General features: G+C 39.2%; 1 protein-coding gene across 1 annotated transcript; it reads right to left on the bottom strand.

Annotated features, from left to right (window-relative positions):
• Positions 1-598: 598 nt before the first annotated feature.
• LOC119721147 (serine/threonine-protein phosphatase PP1-beta catalytic subunit) lies at positions 599-25,661 on the bottom strand. The gene is made up of 8 exons (XM_038191015.1): positions 25,518-25,661; positions 21,574-21,705; positions 12,903-13,133; positions 12,108-12,212; positions 11,279-11,350; positions 7,186-7,337; positions 5,737-5,871; positions 599-4,235 (listed from the first exon to the last, which is right to left on the bottom strand). Exons 1-8 carry the CDS (start codon positions 25,567-25,569, stop codon positions 4,140-4,142), a joined length of 975 nt encoding a protein of 324 aa, XP_038046943.1. The 5' UTR covers positions 25,570-25,661; the 3' UTR covers positions 599-4,139.
• Positions 25,662-26,222: the final 561 nt, after the last annotated feature.

Genomic DNA, 26,222 nt, shown 5'->3' on the forward strand with positions numbered 1-26,222 from the left:
GTTTTTCCAACGCTGGTCGTCCGACCACCGCTGGAGAAAACTGGCTATTTTCAAAAACTACTCCATATTCCTTATATTTGGTTATTCCACATTGTCTTTGCAATTGATTACACACCTGTGAACGGGTACAAGCCAGCTTAATTGATACTCTGCCATACAATACCCCAAAGTCTATAAATTGCTCCATTTCATCTTAAGTGGGGTCAGGGAACCGGACTACAAGAATATAATTGGTTTTCTTGGTTTTTCCAGCATCTACAACTAGCCAAAAACGTGAAACAAGTCAGTTTAACAATATTTGCTAAAACATATAAATGCTCCAATGCACTTATTTCTGTAAATTGCAGCCAAAGCCAATGTTGTACATTCCCTTTCATCAGGAATCAATCTCCTAGCTCTATGGCCTAATAGTCTAATATGAACAAATTCAGATCAGTGATCGGGTTGAACCCAATCACCTCCAATAAAAAACTTCCATAGCTGACGTAGGAAATGTCCTCAACATACAAAAGTGCAGGATGCGCAGGGCTACAACCAATGAAGACAAAGTACATTTAAAAAACAAAAACCACATAATAATTATCTCAATCGGATCAGATTTGTTTTGAAAAAATGTTTTAATTCTCTATTGAATAAATGCACAAACTTTTTACAGTGGCATAAAATACTACTGGAAAAAACAAAATTAACAAATACATGTATATGCCAAAAGAAAATGTGCAATTCACAGCGAGGTTCGTTAATACATGAACCTCTTATGAAAGATCATCGCACGTAAAATAGCAAAGACTGAAATAATGTCTGTAAACTGGTTATTTATGTATGGTCATGAAAACAATCTACTAATAATGATTCCTACACAATGTCAGATGAAATGTTTCCCTAAATAACATAACTACTTTTAATAGGATGAATTCTCCTTACGGGGACAAAAACAAATGTTTACACTGCAAGTCTCTATTAAATAAGAAATTTCAATCAAAAGGTGTAAAGCACCAACTTTTAACATCCCACAAAATGTAACATCCATTCTGGCTACACAACAGGATTTTTTTTTTTAATTAAAGGCACTGCATATTTATAAAACATTCCTATGAAACAAGTGACTGATGAAAAATGAGTTTGGCAAAAGCCCTTTCTGGCAATCCATCAGTGTAGAATTTTGTTAAGTTTATAACAAGCCCATAATTCCTATTCAAATACTGTGAACGTTTCTACTTCTGAATCATCATCTCATGTTTTATCCCCAAATCCTTTTGAATATGAAAATGTGAAAATTGTTGGATGATTGGTATGTCGTTGCAGCAACTTTTCCCATGAATGAAAAGTACAAGTGATCAAGTGATTAAACTCCTTCCACATAAGTTGCCAAACTATCTCGTTGGGGAAAAACGCTTAAGATGGCTGTTTGTTTTTGTCATTTCTGTCAATGCAAGACAGCTAAAAGGAACTTGGGTACATGTAGAAACAAAACAGCTCACAATGAACAACTCTTGCACAAGTCATAAAGAATGACACACTTTGCTAGGTGGATAAGTCCACCAATTAAATAATGCCACTTATAACTATAATGGAAAACGTGAAATGTAGTTTTGATCGGGCTTGCATTTTCTAGGATAGCATTTGCTTGCATAGCAGTGACAACCAGTGATTGCAAGCAACAAATAGATAAGCAGAACTATCAAGTTTTTAATAAAAGACGAATATTTAGCACCGGAAAAAAAAGACAGAACTCGTTTTAGCCGTGCCAGCCAGACTCGTAATTAGTGGCCAAGTTTCCATTTTTAGAAGGGGACGGTTCGTTGTCAGAAATTCACAACAGTTCAAACAGTAATTGTTTGGTCCAAAAATAAGTCTTACTGCTGAAAAAATGCAATCTCCAAAGAGGGTAAAAAACTGGTACCTAAAATTTGTTTCATTCAAGACAAATCTCAAAATTCTGCCTCTGCTAGTGAAAGTTTTTTTAACTGAAAAAAAAAATTAAAATACATGAAATCTTATATGAATGCCTTAATTTAAAAAGTATTACACTGTAAAAAATGATTGGCAATTATAAATGAAATGGTATGGAGTTTACAGAAAAGCAAATTACATTCACATGGCAACATAACATTCCGACTTCGCATCTCTACACAAGAATAGCAAAGCGCATTTTTGGCAGAGCGTTGCATATTCAATCGCATGGCCATGCAATTAAGCTACATTTAACAATACAATACATTCATATAACTCTTTATCACTAAAATATTTCTTTACATAAACTCAAACGCAGTTCACGAAAACCCCCAAAATCAATTTAACAAAAAAATCTTATAATACAATCATAAAAATGAAAGCCAGAAATATAATAGATTCAGTAACACACCCAACTACTTTTATGTGGTAATGATCCAGTATTTGAGCATTTCATTTACAAACAAGCAAATAACTTAATCCGTATGTTTAATAAATCATATATGAGATTTTCGTCAGTTATTAAACCTAACTGGTTCTTTTTTTTTCACATTTTTTTCTTCTTTTAAGTTCTGTTCAACTCCTTACTTATTTTGGGACCATGCAATTCCGCTTCATTTACAAGTAAACAAAAATGTGACATGTCTTAGAAAATACAAGGGGACAATGAATACCTAATTTGCCAATGATTATGAGCTGAAACAAAAAAACAATAGCAGAAAAAAAAGACAAACTTTGAACACGGGCCAAAACACAATTTTATAACGTTAACAGGTTTACTCCTTGCAATGTTAATTTTGCAATTCGGGCAATACGCAATGCAGAGTTTGCCATGGAGAGTCCATTTTTTCAAGTTTACGGTCGACAAAACACGGCCCATTTGAATGAGTGTCAGTAGACAACTTGAGCTAATTTGCTATAGATTGGGTCACAGCGTTCTGCCGCCTTACAAAAACACCATATTGATAAAAAGGAAAAAAAAGGGCAAACATATACCGGTACTCGAATCATACGCTTACGAAACTACTGACCGGAAAAACAAACAATTTCAAATGTCCCGCGCTGCGAATTTGTCGACCATCTCCCACAATGCACTGGAAAAAATAACACTCCAGGACACACTCTTGGTGGTGCACTGCATTGTGAATCACCCGAATTGATCACTGGTCATTTTCAGACCCACAAATGTCAGCATACTGGTCTTTGCATTCATTTTTTTCCAAGAAATGCATATATAAGTTCAACCTGTAATTGTACTGAGATTGTACACAATGCATTCAAAGGAAGAGCACATCATTTGTGCATTATGTTCGTTTGAAGCAACACAAGTGCTCAAAATCTAAAGAAGGGTGCTTAACAACTAACCTGATGAAGGTTTAGCTCAGTGAATGCTGTATATTCCAAGAAAAAAAACAATATTCTAGGATCGCGATTTCAAATCAAAATCTGCTGAGTCGTGTTTTAAATCGCCCCTGAATTCAGCATTTGGGACACGTTCTCATTCAGCCGATTGTAGCTACGCGATGTCGCGCACTGAACCGATGAATTATAGTAACAAATTATAGGCCTCTCTCACATATCCGTTTCAGTCTGATCCATAATTTCGAAAATTTAAAGCCAAAAAGGCAAAAAACACTCGTATAACAGTCCATCCAGCAGTGATATTTTTAAGAGTCCGTGGAATTATTTCTATGTAAATTTAACAAATGCTGAATAACGTAACGGATAAAATGATGATTATATAGAAATAAAACTTTAGATTATGCAAATGCTATTAAGTTAAACATGGCCCCTGCTTGGTCCACAGGAGGCACAAACAAATATTTTAGGTGGGATTAGGATCTAGGCGATGTTTTTTTCTACTTAATATTTCAGCAGACATTCCAAAGTTAACTCATTGTAATTCTGGGGTGTTTTTTTTTTTCAACTGACCAGTGACTTAAGTTACAAAAAAAACAATTTGCAGGAATTTGGAAAAGAAACTACAATAAATAATACCAGGCTAATCAGATGGTTAAAAAAGACATGAAAAATATCCCCATATCACCCCATGTCAAACACAAATGCCGTTTTCAAATCATAATTGCTGCTGTCAATTAGCGGAGAAAAATCACTGACCCCAGTTTTACCCAATGGTTATTTTTTAGTTACCCCTCCTAAATGTTGCTTTTGCAGCTGCAGTCGGTTTACTTCTTGGTGCTCCCTCTGGGTGGCGTGATGGGTCGGCCCGAGTTCAGTCCCCCGTATTGGTATTTCGCCTTCTTCTCCGAGGGTTTCAGAATCTGTTAGCAAAATCCAGGTGTTTTTTTAATGTTAGAAATGTTTCAATATTCGCTTAGTTTTGCTGAGACTGAATTTGCTTCCACTGCATTTGCATGGCGTATGAATCGGCCTTTAGACTGCACATTCTCCTTAACTACAAAACCATACATAACTCCTTTTTTCACCACTTGATCCACATCGGCACATTATCATGAAATGCTGTGGGATATATCTATCTCACAAGCAAAGGCAAGGCTACAGTTATAACTGGATTTCATACTCCTTTGAAAGCAAGCATAATAATAATAATAATTTGGGAGGCTAATCATCCTTACTCGCAGCTGGTATGCTGAATTGCAAGGACGCGGCTACAATGTGGTCGGGCCGCTGGCACGTAAAGGCGCCTATGGCTGCCGGCCACATCGACCCATATACGACCACGGAGCACAGCCTGAGATCGAAAGTGTTTGATTTTTCCTTCCGGGAGGAAAACCGGAGTGCCCGGAGAAAAACCCTCGTGGCACAGGAGAGAACCAACACACAACTCTACTCACATGCGATCCGCGGCCAGGATTCGAACCGTGGTCACCTTGGTGAGAGGCGAGCGCTTTACGCACAAGCCACCCATGCCACCCATAATTGTGACATATCGTTATGAACAATGGTAACAGACTAAACAGATGTAATTAAAAACTGTAACCTTTTAACCTCATGCCATATAATGGCTTCGCGATCCTAACTTAAAGGTATAGTCCATCATTTGTAATTTGTGCATTTTGTTCGTTTGAAGCAACCAACGTGCTCAAAATCTAAAGAAGGTTGCTGAACAACTAACCTGATGAAGTTTCAGCTCAGCTTTAGCTGTATATTTTGAGAAAAAAACAACATTCTAGGATCTTGATTTCAAATCAAAAATTGCTGAATCATGTTTTGAATTGGGCCTGAATTCAGCGTCCGGGACATGTTCTCACTGAGTCGATTGCAGCTACGCGATGTCGCGCACTGATCCGACGAATTATAGCAACTGCACGCTCTTGTACATCGTGCCAATGCTTGCGTGCGCTTCGCCGAATAAAAAAGCGAACTACTAATTTGAATTTCCTACGGAGCTTCTTAAGAAGCACCGTTGGAAAGGCCTTCTTCTGTTGATTTCTTCAAAATGACAGTTGCCAGAAAGAATAATTTCACAGGGAGTTTAGTCCCCTCACTATCTTTAACCCAAGTATGTTTTTCAACAATAATTACACCAGTTACTTTTTTGGATAGCTGCAAATGATGGACTCTGGCTTTAAAAGTTAGTTAAGACTTGAAGGTTTGCATGGTGGAAAGCTTAAAGATGTAAGGTTTACAGTAGCACCATGTAGTCAAATCTCTTTTGTGGTTCTCAATAAGTTGTACACGACAGGAGTAAGGCAGACAAATACTGGCAATGAGGTGTGCAGCATGAGGTCATTGTGTAATGGAACTCTTTACCCTGCACTATTTGAACGGCACAGAAAAGAGGACTAAGCGAATTCATACCTGAAATGAGCACATGAGTGTTTCGTCGACACTCATCATGCCTCCTGCATTGTCGAACTCCCCGCAATAGTTGGGGGCTGAGAATAACGTCACTAGCTGACGCTTGGCAAAGAACTCATAGCCATCTTCAACGACCTGCAAACCAAACAAAAACAAGGTTGACCACTTTGTCCATAAACAAAAATCGTACGGGTAGAGTTGAAGTTGCCATTTGCCCCCTATCAGAGTCTTTTCTCAGCAGACTTGAAGCCATATTGGAGAGACATATTTACCGGGATCAAACTTCACAGAGCTGCTTACCAGGGCCCAATTTATTTCATGGCTGTGCTAAGTACAGAATTCAGCGCTTATGATACCATTCCTTGCTAACGGCGCTAGCAGAAAAATTCTGTGCTAACCCTGTAAGCACAGAATCCTTAGTTATGGGATGTACGCATGCACAGAAGTAGTCTAGGGGCTAGACGTTGCATGGTTTGATACGCGATAACCCGCCGCTGCGATAACCCGCTGCCGCGAGAGGGCACTGTCACTACCAACCGACATCGCCCACGGACTTGTCAGTAGCAATGTCTAGGGCATCTGCTTCTGGCCGTGTTGTGTGCACGCACCTGTTTGGCCTATTATATGCAGCGCGCAATTCAACGAATTCATAGTAGTTCTGAAAGCAAACTCTCAAATTTCTTAAAGTACAATACCATAACAGATGCAGCAAGACCTTTGTGCAACTTCACTGGTCAGCTCTTTTGTTGTGAGTAGTATGTGTAGAGACTGAAAATGGACCATAATCGCCTGCAGAAGTCGCACTTGCGCACTAGTTTCCCCCATTTTTCGGGGGGAGATTTCAGGAGATACCCTAGACTTTGCTACTGACAAGTCCGTGGGCAATATTGGTTGGTCGTGATAGGGATCTTTCGTGGTGGCGGGTTACAGCGGCGGTGGGTTATTGCATATCAAACCATGCAACAGGTTATTGCGTATCAAACCATGTAACATCTAGCTCCTAGACTAGCACTGAAGCCAAAATTCCTTGCTAACCCGTGAAATACGCTTACTGTAAGCGTGGAATTTTTTGCTACAGTAATCAGGGATTTTTCGCTAACGGTAAGCAGAGCCAGAAAATTGGGCCAGATCAGCTGAGAACCAGTCCCATGCCATATGCACTGCATGACACCTGTTTTTGCTAAGCAAAAGGCTTCTGTGCTTACAATGTAGCAAATTAATTTCTGTGCTTGGCAGCTCCTTAAACTTGGACTGGGTAAAAAGGTACAGCCCAAAAACGATACCAGTTTATGTATGTTGTTACTGGTAGGATATTTCCAGTCGAATTAAAACAAAAATGTTCATTTTATGGAAATGCTCTTGGCATCAAGCAGGTCATTGAAAATCAACTCTAACTTTTTGATGTAATACATTGCCTTGCTGTAGACAACTTAAAATTCTGCACCGTACCTGATGAGCTCTGCATATCAAGTCCAAGTCATGTTTGTTCAGGAATTTGGAGACCACGTCGATGCCAAACGTGAAGGAGACACCGCGGTCGTTCTCGCCCCAGCCCTGCGTATCCTTGTCTGGATCGGACCATAGCAGGTCACACAGCAATCCTGGCAAAAAGAAACAAAAACAAACATTAAAAATTGTTTACGTTATAAATACTTTTTAAAAATTATGATGGCAGGTTGACTGAGTAACCTCGGATGTGCTTTAGGCCAAAAAAAAAAAGTCTCCGGTTTCTGGTATGGAGCTTGTCCATTGACTTTTTTGCTTCAAATGTCGACTGATGACTGCAAATGGTGCCCGACTAAACTTAGTGCAAATATATGGGAGTTCAGAGAGGCTACATTAAGCTTATTCTCGATCATAACCCCATCTAAAAACACGTTAAAATTGTGCAGCAGCAGAATTCCAGTCAAACCAGTGAGTTTGGCGGTTTTGAGACATCATCTTTCATTGAAAAAAAAACTTTTTCATTTTGCCGACGCGCATGGCTACGGCGACGCGCGCACATACCAGAAACCGGAGACTTTTTTTTTTTGACCTTAGGGTTAATGAGCATTTTGGAGGGAATGGCTTTCAACAGACTTTTGCATCGAGAAAAATGAAGATGCACTTTTGGCCTTAGGATAGTGAAGTGCATTGCACTTCTTTTCTTATTATTAAAATGTTCATTTTTTTATGTGAACTAATGGCACAACAAATTTTACCCCTAATAAAATTTCATTCTCACAGATGTTCAGTACCAAAATTTCTATCTCAGTTCAAGTTATTGTTTTCTATGGCAGGTTTTGTGTTAAGCCAAAATTCTGACTCAATATTTATGTTTTTCCAAAACTTGGGATAAATGTTCCATTTTAAATCTGTTTAACAATACATCGTCTGTTTTCATCTAAGGTTTTAATTCTGTGTGGTTTTAATTCCTTGGGTTATTTTTAGTAATGTATTCATTATGTCTTTTATTGTGATTTTTTTGTAATTTTTGTCGTTATTATATCATGTTTTTGTGTTATCCAGGGCCCCCAGGGAGAACAGTTCATTGACAACTGATGGGGCTACCCTGGTAAAATAACGCAAAATAAATAAATAAATAAACAGCAGTAAAGCCAGCTCCAAACAAATAAACAACAGATGTACATCTAAGTTCAAAACAAGTCAATCGCAAATAGGGCTGCCCCAAATATACCAAATATCAAATATTTCATCATTCGATCATCAACATGATAGCTTTTTGCCGGTTTGAATATTCGAAAACCAAAGAACTGTGCATATACGCACACGACTGTGATGTTAGTTTTTGGTAACGTTGTAGCGCTTTATTGTCAGGTGTCACTTTTTTTGTCAAAGGTAACTATTTTGTTGATGGCGGTTCATTGTGCCCATCCTTTTAGCAGGTTAAAGGGAATATACATTTGCAAACATCGAAAAATAAAACTATCAAGTTTTTACAAAATACCTTACTAGGATGTTAGTAAATGACAGTCTAAAGCATCCTGTAAAATTATGGCACCTGGTGTGAAGTCAGTTTCAAGAAAATTGTATTTTTGGATACATTTCCAACGGTGGTCGGCCGACCACCGTTGGAAAAACCTAACTACTTTTCAACTACTGCTCCAAATTCACCATTTTTTTTCAGTCCAATTTTGTTTGCTATTGGTTACAATGTTCATGAACGGGTGCAGGCCAGCTAGACTGGTTCCCTTACCTTACAATTTTCCGGCATCTAGAAATTGATCCATTTTATCTTTAGTGGAGTCAGGGAACCAGACTACTCCACCATTTGTGTTTTTCTTGGTTTTTCCAGCATTTTCGAACGCAAAACTTCAAACATGTCAGTGTAACAATATTTGATCTAATATAGTAACCCCTCAAATAGTTCATTTCTGAAAATTACAGAAAAAGCCAATGATGTACATTCCCTTTAAAGCCCTTGACAGTTTATAAAACGCCCACTGAAAACGAAAATGTTCGTCAAGTTGGCATGACATTTGCTCAATTTTTGGTCAAATATTTTGGTCAATTTACTGGGGACAGACAGACAGACAGACAGACAGACCGACCACCAAGTGACATGTAGAAGCTCCTACCAGAGCTTAAAAAAAAAAAAAAAAAATATCCCATCATATTCACACTATTTGGTATTGTCATATTCAACAGGACTACCACTGAAAGGTAAACAATATTACTCATACTTTATCTCCATGTCTCCCAAAAATAGGTACGTAAACTCTTCTCTTTGTAATTTAGACAGTGATCAGATTAAATCAACTGCCAATATGTAACAATGGTATCAAAAAGCAGTTACGGTGTTCGGACTTTCAGCGTGATACGACCAAAAATATCCACCAAGGGTTTTGAGTTGATCAGGCCACCCAGGATGGGTGAGTCAGTGAACTCTATTCAACTGAAGGCCGATTCGATCTGTACAACCCAAATTGGCGAGATGTTCTGGGCTGGTAATACGCGTAATTCATATTTCCTGGGGTTCTAATCCAGTCATGGTCATGCGTACGTGAACGTAGCTGCAGGGCTGAAGATATCAACACTAGTTAAAGGGAATGTACAACATTTGCTTTTGCTGCAATTTTCAAAATAAATAAATTTGGAGGATAAGTATGTTGTAGCAAATGTTGTTAAACTGACTTGTTTCACGTTTTGGGCTTGTAGATGCTGGAAAAAAACGAGAAAACCAATCATGTTCTTGTAGTCTGGTTCCCCGACCCCACTTAAGATGAAACGGAGCAATTTATAGACTTTTGGGAATTGTAAGGTCAGAGAATCAGTGTAGCAGCTAGCTTGTACCCCTCCACAGGTGTGTAATCAATTGCAAAGAAAATGCGGAATAACTAATTAGGAAAAATTAGGAGCAGTTTTGAAAAAAAGCCAGTTTTCTCCAACTCTGGTCGGCCGACCAGCGTTGGAAAAATAATTTTTTTCTTGAAAATGTCAGCACACCAGGAGCCACGATTTTACAGGATGCTTTAGAGTGTCATTCCCTAACAATCCAGTAAGGTATTTCGTGATAATTTGATCATTTCGTTTTGTGATGTTTGGAAATATTGCATCTTCCCTTTAAATAGTACACTTTATATTTTTCAGAAGTACTTACATTTATATTAATTACACAGCTCAGAAAAACAGTTTAAAATTAGCTGGAAAAAAATGTGTCTGCTGCACATTCTAATAAGGACTCTATTCCCAATTGAACATTTGTTGCTGATTTTTCTGAATATAACTGAGTCGCTTTGCAGAACAAAATTATTAAGCAAAATATGTCACTTTTTTTCAATTTAAGAACTTACATGTAAGCAGGTTGTGATTACATCGATTATTAACTTTTTAAGCACTTTAGCACAATGAAAAAAAAACCTAGATGTCTAAAAAGTGCAATTAACACAATAAAGCTATGTGATACACTATGTGACCGGCTCCACAATAAAGGGTATTATGTCGCAAAAAAGTGAAATTGAGTTATATACATGGTTGGAAAGCCCACAATGTAAGTTTTCATTTGGTATGTAATTGAGCTCCATAGCCTCTCCCGTTCTGGAGATATGACGGTCACGTATAAATTGGCATATTAATTACTTTCTTGGAGTTCAAATTACACAACTGAGAGAACAGGCTTTGAAATAGTTGACTTTGTTGGAGAACAACAGAACGATGCACCCAAAATGGTTGTTTTTTTTCCACTTTGTTCATCAAAATCAACATTTCAGTGAATGAAACCTGAAACTGTAGGTATTAAAGATGTCAGTCATGACAAAAAATGAAAATCACATTTTGACGAGATTTTCACCCTCTCAATGTTGAGCGGGCCATTACACAATAATGCTCAGCGGGACTTAATACCCTTTTTTGTGGAGCCGGTCACATATTACAATTACTCCTTGATGAATCTAGAATACGAAAGAGAGTGTTAGGGCAGTTTGGGCGGTACAAGGAGTAACATGCAGGGTGTTTTGAGGTGGTACAGGAACTACATGTCCTGGGTTATTATGAAGTGTTACGATCCTTCCTTTCATACAATGTACAAACAAGCTCTGCTAACCTGTTTCAGGGACATCTGTGGGTCTCATGATGCGTCTGATCTGCTCCATGGACTGCAGGTCTGGTGACAATCCTGTACCCATCAAAGAAACCACAAATAATATGTCTTAATCAATTTTTTTACCTGGGTACAATTTAAGGGTATGTTTGTGCTGCCACTTCTCCCTCCATCTCCCATAGCTGCCAACTTTCAAAATCCCAAGGAGTAATCAACTTGCGCGGTTCAACTGTGCGTATACTAAACATCACGTGCATACTGTACCAACTACAGGGTGAGTAAAAAAAAAAACTAAACCCAAATGTCGGGAACATTGTTTTAGTGCTGCATATAGCACTTTCAAAATCTAGTATATGAAAGCCCAATTCATAAGCTTTCTTTTAGTACAAGAATCATTCAAATCACCCATGTATTTAAACACAAACACCATTTTAAACTGTTGTACAGGGATCACAAAAAAGTTAAGTGTTCTTTCAGCAAACCAAAAACAAATCACATAGGGATGTGTGTGAATTAGGGATTGTTTTCGTTTTGCTGAAAGAACGCATATATTTTTTTGTGATACTTTTTTTTGCAGTACTTCATGACATTTGGGTTTTGGGTTTTTTTTACTCACCCTGTATACCAATGGTGTACATGTGCATACCCTTCTCTCGTGATTATCTGTCATGTCTCTAGGGTATTTCCAACAACCCAAAAAAAACTGAACATTGCGTCTGTTCAAAATGGAACACTGGATGTCTTATTTGCAACAAAAACAAATATTTGCAGCAAGTCCAAAATCCTCATTTTACAGATAACCACAGCCAGGCAGTTTAGCCATTGCACGTACCTCCATGACAGCAGAAGATTTTCTCATCAATGATGGCGGCTATCGGCAAACAGTTAAAACAGTCTGTGAATGTCTTCCATAGCTTGATGTTGTAGCGTCTTTTACCTACGTTAAGACACAAAGATTCATGAATTTTAGGATAGGTTCTTGAATTTTATAAAATCAAATCAGCTTTTTTTTTTACCATTATACAGTGCTGATCTTTCTGATGATCCATCAAACTTAAAATCAAATTGGCAATTAACAGATTGACCCTCCCTCTCTGGCTGGCAATGTCAACAAGGCCTGCCCAGCAGTCAAAATAAATCAAGTGACTGTTTTTAACAGTTGAGTGCCACCTGCCTTTACAAAGCAGGATTGACTGACTGTGATTGTTATGGAACCTGATATGAGTTGACTGCAGGCGATTGATAAGCCGGCTGCGCCTAGCAGTTACAGGGGTGTGACTGACCACTGATAAAAATAGCTGAAAACAGCTGAAAAAGGTGTAAAAAAAGCTGAACTTTGGAAATCTTCTCTACTTTTGTACACAGCAAGAGAGAGAAACAGCTGAAATCCAAAACAAAAAAAGCTGAAATCAGCTTCAAAGCTGAGATTTCACACCCCTGCAGTTACCTGATTTTGTCTGTTGATGGAATTTGACTGTCACAGTGCCTACAAGAAATATGATCTGACTGTCGGTGACTAGCCTGTGTAAAAGGCAAGGCAGGGGAACAGGATTGGCTTTTTGACTGTCTGTGACTGATCAAACAAACGGAGGGTATTGCAAATTGTAAATTAAGACATCAGCCTTACATTCGTCATAGAAACCGTAGATCCTGTTGATGCTAGCACACTCGTGGTTGCCCCTCAAGAGAAAGAAGTTCTCCGGGTATTTGATCTTGTAGGCCAGGAGGAGGCAGATAGTCTCCAGCGACTGTTTGCCCCGATCCACGTAGTCGCCCAGGAAGAGATAGTTGGACTCTGGTGGGAAGCCGCCGTACTCAAACAGCCTCAACAGGTCTGTGTACTGGCCGTGTATATCACCTGTAAAGAAAATTCAGGAAATATTAGTATGAGAATTTTGACTTTTAGGGTTAAAAGTCCATTTATAAATACCTGAGAAAGTTTACCCATTCCTATTGGTCGAGAGCCTGTCACGTGGGAGGATAAAACACTGGTGGGTGGATAAAACACTTTTCCCGGTGTGACATGAAATTTTGACCCCAATGAAATCAGGTCCCTTTTACCCTTTCATTGGTTGAACGCTCACAATCTTCACTTTGCATGCGCAATAGCACCAATGAGCCCGTATTTCATAGAGTCCCAAATTCACACTACACCGGCACTGCTGCATTCTGCGCCATATCCCACAGTACGCTCCACGCGTGTGCCAATCTCCATATTAGGAGATTTTTAGGTTCCACTCACGACAGGCACATACGGTACCATAAACATAGCTAAAGGGGTGTTTCGAAAACATGAAGTAGAACGTTGAACAAAATGTTTGGAATTACATTATTTTTTATTTGTTTGGACTTTTTGTCCGAAAGGAATGAATTTCGGCTAGGGCAGTTATCTGTGTCCAGGCCCCAGGACAGTTCTAAAGTACTTGTTTAAAGGGAAGATACAACATTTGCAAACATCAAAAAATAAAATGATCACATTATCACGAAATACCTTACTGGATTGTTAGGGAATAACTGTCAAAAGCATCCTGTAAAATCGTAGTTCCTGGTGTGCTGACATTTTCAAGAAAAAATGTATTTTTCCGACACTGGTCGGCCGACCAGCGTTGGAGAAAACTGGCTATTTTCAAAACTGCTCCTAGTTTTTCAAATTTAGTTATTCCGCATTTTCTTTGCAATGGATCACATACCTGTGAAGGAGTACAAGCCTGCTAGACTGATTCTTTGACCTCACAATTCCCTAAGATCTAAAATTGCTCTGTTTCATCGTAAGGGGTTCAGGGAACCAAACTACAAGAACAAGATTGATTTTCTTGGTTTTTCCAGTATCTACAAGCCCAAAGCCTGAAAACACGTCAGTTTAACAATATTTGCTATAACAAACCAATCCTCTAAATCCATTTCTTTCTGAAAATTGCAGCAAAAGCAAATGTTGTGCATTCCCTTTAAAACCAGCCAGGTACATGTACATATTTATTTCCTTATTAGAAATTTAAAGCTGCACCGTCACAGCAGTCAAAATCAATCAAGTGACTGTTTTTAACAGTTAAGAATTCCCTTGTTGATTTGATATAGCCATGCTTTGACTGGAGTTGATTGATATGCCAGCTGTACATGTACATGCATGGTACACGTGTACCTACCAGTCACCTCTGTTGTCTGTTAATGGAATTTGACTAGTCACAGTGTTTACACGAATACGATCTGACTATTTTTTTTTACTATCCTGTACAGGTAAGTCAACAAAAGCGAAACCCAAATGTCGGGACAATTGTTTTGGTGAAGTTCTGCACGTAAACAAATCACATAGGGATGTGTGTGAATTGTTTTTGTTTTGCTGAAAGAACGCACTCTTTTTTGTGATCGGTGGACAGAACTTTAAAACGGTGGTTGTGTTTAAAATTCCGTAACTTGAAAAGTACATGAGTGATTCGAATGATTCTTGTACTCAAAGAAAGCTTATGAATTGGGATTTTATATCCTAGATTTTGAAAGTGCTACATGCAGAATTTCACTAAAACAATTGTCCCGACATTTGGGTTTCGCTTTTTTTGACTCAAAATGCATGGCAGGGGAAGTGGAAGAAATGTACGACTGTATGTGAATGATCAAACAATAGGAGGGTTTAATTTGGGGGCAGAATATTTCGACTAGATAAGACAACTTCAGCACAAAGATGTTGGAAACATTTAGCCAGCCCAAAATATGAGATTAGCAGCCTTATATCGTGGACATGCACTCAAACAAGCCCCAAATTAGTGAGAATGTAGTGAGTGAATGTTATTTCCTTGTATGTACATGTACATTGTACATTTAAGAGTGGGCTGCCCTTGTAATAAATGAATTTCATAACAAGTCAATACTTGTCTGGAAAAGCTGAATCATATTTTATCCATAAACAAAGCAATTTCATGATGGCAAAGTTCTGTACAAAGTTCCATTGTAACACTCTCAACACTTACTTATTTTTAGATTTGTGTAAAGTATGGACTAATGCCTTAAAAGAAATTATGTGATTTTTTAGGTAAGGTCTTGAAAAATTATACAGCTATTTGTAAGTGAACAATTTTGGGAGGTCATTTGTCTTACGCTTTTATACTTACATGTAATATGTATGTGTAGTGATAACATGTTAGGATTACATTTATAAAGTTATACCAATAAGCTACCTGAATCCATCAAAATCCACACCTCTGTCTTGGAGTATTTCGGCAGATTCAGGATAACTCCATGTAGAAAATGTTGAGGGACTTTGATGGATTCAGGACAGAAAGCCTAGCGGTACTGCAGGATTTTGATGGATTAAGGATATCTCCATACTGAGCAGTTTGGGGACTTTGATAGATTCAGGGTCTCAACAGTTTTACTCCTTGGCTATATGTTTGGTGTGTATGAGGTACCGGTATATGTACTACACTGGTGGATTCTGATGGACTCACTGGTGGATTCTGATGGACTCAGGACACCAACATTTGTTTTGCATGACAAAATTGATGGATTTGCGTGGATTCAAGATACTTTCTAGTGAAAATACCACCTTTTTTACCTTTTTTCGGCCAAAAATAATTGAGGTGCATGTAGGCAATCTGGCCATAAAAATCCAGGTTGCTTTGGTTATTGTAAACACACTTTATTAAGGGGGGGGGGGGGCTAGAAAGACACCACATGTAACTGTATTCAATGTGGATACAGATTACACATGGAACAAAGAATACCCTTTCATCTTTAATGGAACTGAAACTTTTCCCCTCTTTTGAATATCATTTAATTAACAGTGCATTGTACAATGCACATTCCCAGTTCCTCATTTGTACATAAAAGCATGCAATATAAACACTTTTGTTCAAACACATGTTGAAAGTATCCGTATGGTGTTTATTCCATTCATTAGACAAACAAAATTGTGCGGTCATGTATCCATTTGTGTCATCTTACCCGAGGCACACTTTTAACAACACCAGGAAGTATGGTCTCATTTCCTTAAAACTTTGACTAGACATATTCCGCATGATCACATCGCATATGAACATGTACATGTACAGCATGTTATAATCAAATTATTCATAGCTATAGGCCTAGTGTAAATTTCAATTTTTTTCTCGATGCTTGTCAAATACTGTACATTTTAATTCATTTTTATTATTACATTGAAGGAGGACAGGAGTCCAGAGCACGTTTTTTTTCTATCAAATCATACCGATAATTAAAACAGCAAACAAAATATTAGTAAATAGGAAAATGTACAGAAAATTAAACGTATGCAACCATATGTGTACATGTACCGTAGTTCCATCTTGGTGGGTTTATCTACAGGTATGGTATGTAATTTACTGGTTTTAATAATGTCATTATTCATGTAGTAGCGCTGTACCGGTATGTCCCAAAATGTAAAATGAGATGGAAGGTGTTTCACCAAAAGTATATGTGACGGTTATAAAAAGACACCCCAGTTATTTTTTGGTTCAACCTTATTTACATGTAAATTAATATTAACCTAGCGCCCCCAACGTCTGATATCGGGCACTAGCTCATTCGTTAATTCCCGAGAACCTAAAGTAACATCACTTCATGTAAATCTTGTCTTCACATATACAGATACGGAATAAATTCGCTGAGAAAAATCTGCATATACCGCAACTCAAGAGCTTCCGATCCCTAATTTCAAGAGTGTCACAAATGGTGGAAGATCCGGCTCTTAGAAAAACACCAGCAAATACTTCAGTACATTCCTAAAATGATATAGTACCGGTATGTATACAATGTACATTGTAGGTGAATTCCCAATATGTAGACGTGTGTTACCCAAAATCATGAAAACGCAAATCAACCATACGTGTACAAATGTACCAGCAGTAGGTGAAGTCCCAAAAGTATGTTTGGGTGTACAGTGTATCTCCACATGATCAGGAAGGTGTACATGTGCATGTACATCATTCTACATGTGTACAATGTATGTATGCATGGAGGTACATGTAGGAAACCTCCATGTACATGTCTGTGTACATGTATCTCCAACAATCTGGTACACGGTACCCTCTGGAGACATGTGCACAGATTGTATGATAGTCAATTTAACAGGGCAATTTCTATATAGGTGAATACATGTAGGTCTCCACAAGGTTATCACGAAATAGATATATTGACTTTACTCAAAAACTAGGAATTTCCAAGGTGTGTTGATCTGTCGCAAATTAAAGTATTTCATGTGAGGGATAGTAAGCCAGAATTTCAGCCCAGGAAATTAATTCTGGTTAAAATAGGAGCTTTTCTTTTTGAAAGTTCACTTTCAAACTCGAAAACTTTAGTACACAAGAGCAAAGAAACGACTCCACAAGGATACAAATTCCAGCATGTCCAGAATAACCTCGTTGTAACATGTTGGTGTGTCCCCATTATTTCATAGGTGTGATGCATCTGGGTTGGACTCTTTTCAGGATATTGATCACGTTAACTTGATTTTTCAATACAAACAAGGGATTCTATTCTTCTTAATGTACGTACTGTACATGTATACATGTACATGTACATTGTTAGATCTATAGCCATAACCCCCATAAGGCATGATACATGATTCATATGTTCCCTTATTCTGTGATACATCATGCACTGTACTGTAGCAGAGAAAATTTGAGAATAATAAAGTGTCAAATCATGCCATCCTGCCCACGCAGGTATCCCCATGGGACACATCGACACTCAGGAGTGCCATTGCATCAATTGGTTGGATAACACTGTATCGCTGTATCAATGCATTGTAACCTGTCATAAACCCTAATAGTGAGTGTGTACACACTGGCACAGAGACACCCACAAATGATGATGACTAACTTAACACACATGCTTATTTTAGCGGCTGATTCACTCTAGAGTAATGCCTGTATTAAAGGGAATATACAACATTTGCAAACATCGAAAAATAAAACTACCACGTTTTTATGAAATACTATACTAGGATGTTGGTAAGTGACAGTCTAAAGCATCCTGTAAAATTATGGCGCCTGGTGTGAAGTCGTTTTCAAGAAAATGGTATTTTTGTATACATTTCCAACGATGGTCGGCCGACCACCGTTGGAAAAACTATTTTTCAACTACTGCTCCAAATTTACCTGTTTATTCAGTCCCAATTTTGTTTGCTATTGGTTACATGTTCATGAACGGGTGCAGGCCAGCTAGACTGGTTCCCTTACCTTACAATTTTCCGGCATCTATAAATTGATCCATTTTATCTTTAGTGGGGTCAGGGAACCAGACTACTTGAACATTTTTGTTTCTCTTGGTTTTTCCAGCATTTTCGAACACAAAACTTCAAAAATGTCAGTGTAACAATATTTGATCTATCATACTAACCCCTCAAATAGTTCATTTCTGAAAATTACAGCAAAAGCCAATGATGTATATTCCCTTTAACAATGGCAATACCCGTGGCAACAAAGCATTAGCAGTGAATTGGGATTATCCTTGTTAATTCTTGAATTTCTGCAACTTTGCAATGTAATATTATTTGGTGGGATGTTCAATTTCAAAAACCAATATGCTGTAGTAAACCAATGGAATACTTGTTACAGACTACAATGTGCATGTAATAATAATATTATAATTATAATAATAATTTGGGAGGCTAATCATCCTTACTTGCAGCTGGTATGCTGAATTGCGAAGGACGCGCCCGGAGAAAAACCCTCGTGGCACAGGAGAGAACCAACGCACAACTCTACTCACATGTGATCCGCGGCCAGGATTCGAACCGTGGTCACCTTGGTGAGAGGCGAGCGCTTTACGCACAAGCCACCCATGCCAATAACAAATTTGTAATAACAAGTTTGGGACTGCAAGCTCCAATTCCCCCTGCGTGGTTTAGGTTGTAGAGACAAACATTTCCTGATCCAGTGCAATGCACATTTAATGTAGCATACGTATATTGTTTCAACATTTTTCTTTTTTTACATTTCATCTGCATGCATGCACCTCTTTTTCTATCTTACTATACATTGTTTTTTTTTATTGTACAGTACCTGAGATTAAACCGTTTTAACAAATTTATGAATGAAGTCATAATAACAAAAAGCTTATGTACTACCCAATAGATACATGTACATGTACATGTATCGGTAGGCCTACATTATATGAAGCCTGTTCACAGTACAGTGTATGCATTTACATGTACATGTATTCCACTACATGAATTTGCATTAAAACCATTGCCATGTACTTCAGGGCTACTTGTACATGTAGCATACATACAGGGAAGCAATTAAATAATCTCAATTGCACTCTTTAACAAAAAAGACACATATGTACATAAAATATGTGTGTTTTTATGTACAAAAGGGAGTACTCAGGACAACGGATACATTTCAACCTTTATCCACCATTTTTACATTGTTTTCGAGGGGGGGGGGTGGAGTTGTGAGGGAGATTCAGGAATGCACACAGAAGGATTGTCGAGAAACGACCTACAATTGATTTTTGTGGATTTCAGTTCCGAGCTGAAATTCCAGTGCAAAAGTAGTGTCAAATCTCTAATGGGAGTTTTCCTCTTCAAAAACTCTAATGGGAGTTTTCCTCTTCAAAAAATCACCCTTGAACGCTAAGCACGCTGAACCAAGATAGGAGGATACAGAGAAAAAAAGACTATTTCCTTCTGGCTGTTCTCACACTTCACTTGTCAAAGTAATGTTGGCCGTCTGTGCGCAAAATATGACTGGGGAGGAAAGACCAAAACATACCGGTAGTGCATGTTAAGCCCAAACGTGGAGCAAATTGTTTGACATCAATTACTTTGAAGTTTTTTGGTGACATTTTACCCCCACAAAAACAATTCATCTTATGGACATTTTATCCATAAATTCATTTAACCCTTACCCAACTGGACCCTCCAACGCATGCCATTATGTGCCTTAAGAAAATGGCATATGTTTCTTGCACGGCCCTCCAATATCTGCCATGTCATTTCAAGGGTAACTGGACAGGCACTCCAATACATGCCACAGAGAACAATGAGAGTCCTCTGATAACAAAGTGAGTGCCCCCAGCTGGTCAGTATCAGGCACCCTCCAGGGCCTCCAACTCCTGCCAATTGGAGCCTTCACTGTTAAGACAAACTATCTGCCAATAAACTGCAGCTGGAGGGCATTGGCATAACCAACTGACATGTAGTAAACTACCCTCAGAGAGTAAGGGTTAAAGGAAATAGACATCATCTGCAAAAGAAATTTATGTATGTATATGTTTGCCTATTCAAGGAACAATCATACAATAAATCTGAAGCAGGGGGTACCCCTAGCCCTGCCAAAATCTGCCTAAATCCACCAATTTTGTCATGTAAACAAATGTTGGTGTCCTGAGTCCATCCGAATCCACCAGTGAGTCCATCATAATCCACCAGTCTAGTACATATATACTGGTAACTCGTACACACCAAAGATATAGCCAAGGAGTTACACTGTTGAGATCCTGAATCCATCAAAGTCCCCCAACTGCTCAATATGGAGGTATCCTGAATTCATCAAAATCCTGCAGAACCGCTAGGCTTACTGTCCTAAATCCATCAAAATCCCCTAACATTTTCACTATGGAGGTATCTGGAATCCGCCGAAATCCTCCAAAACAGGGGTGCAGATTTTGATGGATTCAGGTACCAGTACATTAGAGTTAATACTTTTGGACTTGCGCTCTCTTGTGGTATGATCCAAGTTTGTCACTTGGGCAAATAATTACAGTTTTTCTCACACGCTTAAAGGGAAAATATAACATTTGCAAACATCAAAAAATATAACTACCAAATTATTTGGAAATACCTTGCTGGACTGTTAGTGAATGACAGTGTAAAGCATCCTGTAAAATCATGGCACCTGGTATACTGTCATTTTCAAGAAAAGTGGTATTTTTGTATCAAATTTCCAACGCTGGTCAGCCGACCAGCGCTGGAAAAAAACTGGCTTTTTTTCAAATACTGGCCCCAATTGACCATCGCACTTGTTTGCAATCGATTACACACCTATCAACGGGTACAAGCCAGCTAGACTGGTTCCCTGACCTTACAATTCCCCAATGTATGTAAACTGCTCTGTTTCTTCTTATATGGAGTCAGGGAACCAGACTACAGGAAAATGATTGTTTTTCTTGGCTTTTATAGCATTTTCGAACCCCAAACCTCAAAAAGTCAGTGTAACTATATTTGCTATATATTTCCAACCCCCCCCCCCCCAATTCCATCCATTTCTGAAAATTATAGCAAAAGCAAATGATGTATATTCCCTTTAATATTACTATACTTCTCACGATCATTAAACACTTACCGCATATTTTGAGAGGGGCCTCCAGCTCTAAGAGGATTGGTTGACTAAGGAACAGTTCCCGGGATTTTAGACACAGGCCCCTCACCTCTGACTCTGTCAAATTCACCGTCTTTCCCGGCCTGCATCCCCGCACTGCATAGCAAGAAAACCAAGTAGTTAGGATTGTTGGTCGATAATTATAGCAGAAAGGAATGTTATCTATACAAAGCCACAGGGGCTTGCCTGTGCCATTTACAGAATATGAATATGGCATCACATTGCTTTAATACTGGGCAGTGTACACGTGTGGTCCCAAATAGAATGGCACTGTAGCTTTTTAAAGGTATAGTCCATCATTTGTAATTTGTGCATTTTGTTCGTTTGAAGCAACAAAATTGTCAAAATCTAAAGAACGGTGCTGAACAACTAATCTGATGAAGTTTCAGCTCAGCTTCAGCTGTATATTTCGAGAAAAACAACATACTAGGATCTCGATTTCAAATCAAAAGTTGCTGAATCATGTTATGAATTGGGCCTGAATTCAGCATCCGAGATACGTTCTCACTAGCCGACTGCAGCTACGCGATGTCGCGCACTGATCCGATGAATTTTAGCAACCGCACGCGCGTGTGGGTCATGTCAACGCATGCGTGACGCTTCGCCGAATAAAAAAATTACTAGCGGAAATTTAAAACGGTGCATCTTAAGACGCACCGTTGGAAAGGCCAAAATGATAGCTTGCCAGAAAGACTGATTTCACAGGGAGTTTAGTCCCCTTACTATCTTTCAACCAAGTATGTTTTACAACAATAATTACGCCAGTTACTTTTTGGATAGCTGGAAATGATGGACTCTGGCTTTAACCAATCGAGCTACTAAAGTGCTCTGGTTGAAATGGCAGTTATAAGTGTTAAAAGGAGTCGCAATGGTGTTTTTGCAATGCTGTAATGATAGCAGATAAAATGGCTTTACGGCTTCAGTAACGACAGCCACTACGTATGTTTTAACTAGTTATCAGGATGCACCATGGCACATTTTTATAGCGATCGTGTAGTGTAGGGCCCCTGTTTTGTTTTGATCAAAATTAGAATCAAGAATTGTTTTTATTACTAAAAATGACATTGACAACCTAAAGCAGACTTTTTGGTAATTGTTGAACAGTTTCTTGGGGTAGAAATTACGATTTTCCTACACGGTTTACGGGCCAGTTGATGCCATGTAGCGCGAATTGCGTGCCCGCGGCACATCGCACGGTGATCGCCAACTTTTATTTTCGTGTTGCGTTTTGTCGTTGTCATTGTCATTTTACCACCAAATTAACCTCAAAAAATCAAAACCCTGCCCTTTATCTATGTCATACCTGTATGTTCTTAATGTCGCCAACTAGTTTGGTAGGTCAGATGATTTGTAAGTGAATTTTGTTCCTTCATTCTAGGAACCAGGCCCGTAGACACGATCGCCATATTAGTATTGTTTTTGGACCATCAGGCCGATTGTTTTTGAAAAAATCTGAGCTTTACTCATCACCCTCCACACATTTCTGATCCAACGAAAACACAGGCATGACAGGCCATGCCTTGTGTGTACGTGTAAGACAATTGAAATGCATGTTGCATGAATATTGTTGTAGAATCAGTTGTTAAAAAATAGTAGAGCTTTAAGCAAAAATCTAGGCCTAAGTTTCAGGGTAATTCAGCAAAACTATCAAATCACTGTATCCACGATCAAGAATTTCAAGACATACGAGAACACAATAGTGGTGTTCCCTAACGTGGCGCACTTCGACATTTACCCCGACTTTCCACATCAGTGTTGCCAAACTTCTTTGTTGACAAACTTCAAATTCATTCAGTGAAATACTGGTATTTTTTACCTTATTAGTCCTTGCTATTTAACCTTTAATGTTAACAATTTCGGTTTCATGAAATTTAATCCGAAATTCAACAACAGTGGCGTCCGGAAATTGGGCACAAATCGGCTGAGTGTTCCCCAATGTCATGAATGTGGCGCACTTGAATAAATGTCGGAAAATTCCAAATTAACATTTAAGAATTTCAGTAAAGTTGATAAATTCTGATAAACAATTATTATCTGTACTTAGGCCCCTGCATACCCAACTAGAAGTTCGTCACAATGTCAGAAAATTATTTTCTATTTTATTCGGGACATTTTCAAAGGGTTCACTGTGCACTTCGAAAAAAATCGGAAAATAACAGCTGGTAGGCCCTATCTCGTGATTTATAAACAGGAGTCATGGGAGTGTTAAGATAATTAGAACTTGATGAAATTTCACTTTCTGTGAAATTCCGATTAAAACTTTTGCTCAAGCTAGGCGCAGCTAGCCCCACTTGTGTGGCCTCGCTATTGCTGCGCTGTACGTTCGGCCACACGTCTGGTTTTCCAACTACTGAGGAGTTTAGTCCAAACACCGGCGCACATTTTTGGGGCATTTGTTTGAATACCGCTGCATACGGTTGTATTGTATGATGTCTCATCTTTTGCCAAAACTTTTCTGAGAAATTTAGAATAGTATCTTTCTGGAGTCCATAGATGCCATTTTCGGACTAAACTCCTCAGTAAGTTGGGCCTAACCAGACGTGTGGCCTAACGTATGGCGCAGCATTAGCAATACCAAGGCCACAAATGTGGGGCCTTGGCGCAGCGGGCAAAAAATCAAAGTGCGCCATGTTAGGGGCCATGCCACGTTAGAGTAGGGGGGGTCAGACAAGTCGACCGTTGAGACAACTCGACTCGAGACAAGTCGACCGTTGAGACAACTCGACCGTTGAGACAACTCGACCGTATGTGCGATAAATGGAAAGACAAGTCGACCGTTGAGACAAGTCGACCGTTAAGACAAGTCGCCTCGCATGTTTTTGTTGCTAGTTTTGGGGATAGTCGCGGGGATTTTGACGGCGGCTGATCGCCGTTTGGGAGTGATGACACATGAGTTGTTTTTTTTTGTTGGATATAACCATGATAGCAGAGCCGATATAGCGCAGCCGGGCCTGTGCGCGCACTTATCCCCGGTCAGCGTCGGCCGTACCGTGCACGGTGACATCGTTTATGCCGGGCCTGTGCGCCCACTTGCCGCCCCGGTCGACGTGCCCGCGTGCCGGGCCGGGCCCGGTCCTCGCTGGCGGGGCGCGCCGGCCCGACGCGACGGCCACCGGATTGGAACGCCCTCTGTGCATCAAGTTTGCCCGCGCCGCGTCCGGGATCGCAACTTTTTCCCGCTCCACGTGTATACATTTCCGTTAAGTCGAGCTGTCTCAACGGTCGAGTTGTCCCGAGTCGAGTTGTCTCAACGGGCGACTTGTCTCAACGGTCGACTTGTCTCAACGGTCGACTTGTCCCAAGTCGAGTTGTCTCAACGGTCGACTTGTCTGACATCCAGAGTAGGCCTACATCAACAATATTCACTAACTTTGTGATCGAATCCGGAATGTCTGATCCCGCCTTCCTACCTCCATAAGTAAGACATGCATGACATGTTGTTAAAGTTATGTTGTTGTTACTTGTTCAGTTGTTACTTAGACATTGTTTGTCATGTTTGTTAGTCTGGTAATTCTTACTTTTAGGACACCTCTATTTTTTACGAGTTCTGTTCAAAACTCAAATCAAAGCCCTGCCCTCTTTCCACAAAATAAAACCTGATGATATTCAAGGTGTCATTGCCAATTTTTCAGATGTGCCAAGAAGTATCAGAATGTCTATTTTGAGTGTCATTTAGTCAACTGTTTTTGTTGAGTCTTTCCCTTCCTATATATACGAACGGGGTCCGATCCTAAAAAGTAAGGATTACCGTTAGTTTTGTTAGATTTTGAACACATCGAAAAAGCTCAATAAAACACGGTTCATAGTGAATCAGACAGAGCGAGAACTCTGGCATGTGAAATTATTAACCCCTTACCAAATATATCCATATTATTGATAAGAAATGGAGTTTAAAGGACAATATTCACCTTCTAAAAGCCGGGTAATGATGCTGTCGATGTTCAGTTCGCCGTCCGCCATTTTGAGAGACAGAATGACGTCAGAAGCGGAACTTCTTCCTTAAATGGCAAAAAAGTTGACGCAGCATACGTCGTAGGTGGCGCCATTACCATCGGGTGATCATCGCCCATAAAAATAAACAACATGTGCATAATGAGGCGGCGTTGCTAGCTACATCAATAGCCATGTAGTTTGTCGCGTCGAAACCCATGTTTAGAACTTTAATTTTTAGATAGGCAAACAATAAACTCTCGTCAACTCAAAGCTTAAGGAAATGGATGAAAAAAAATCGAGGTATCATAGTCCGGAGTTCCAGTGTATATGATGAGCCTAGCATTTTGACGGTGCGGACTGTCTAAGCATGGAGGTAGGTTTCCTACCTCCATGGTCTAAGTTGTCAGCACCGGGCCAAAAATGTAAAAGCCATGCCATATCGGAGTTCTTAAACTTGAAAGCTCGGAAGCTGCGGGCCAAAATTAATGTTTTAAGCCCCATTTAATGGAATTATTAAATTCAATCCCTAACGTTTGCCTACATTCTTCTGTTCCACTTGACTTGGGTTTTTTTTTTCAATTTTGTATTTCCAATAAGTGGTAGGCCATTCGGCTTTCTAGAGTTCTTCTAAATAATGGGCGGAGAAACGTGGAACACTGGTGGGTCCATATCTGTTTGGG

This window comes from Patiria miniata, unplaced genomic scaffold, assembly GCF_015706575.1.
Source record: "Patiria miniata isolate m_02_andy unplaced genomic scaffold, ASM1570657v1 HiC_scaffold_13, whole genome shotgun sequence".
NCBI lineage: Eukaryota > Metazoa > Echinodermata > Asteroidea > Valvatida > Asterinidae > Patiria > Patiria miniata.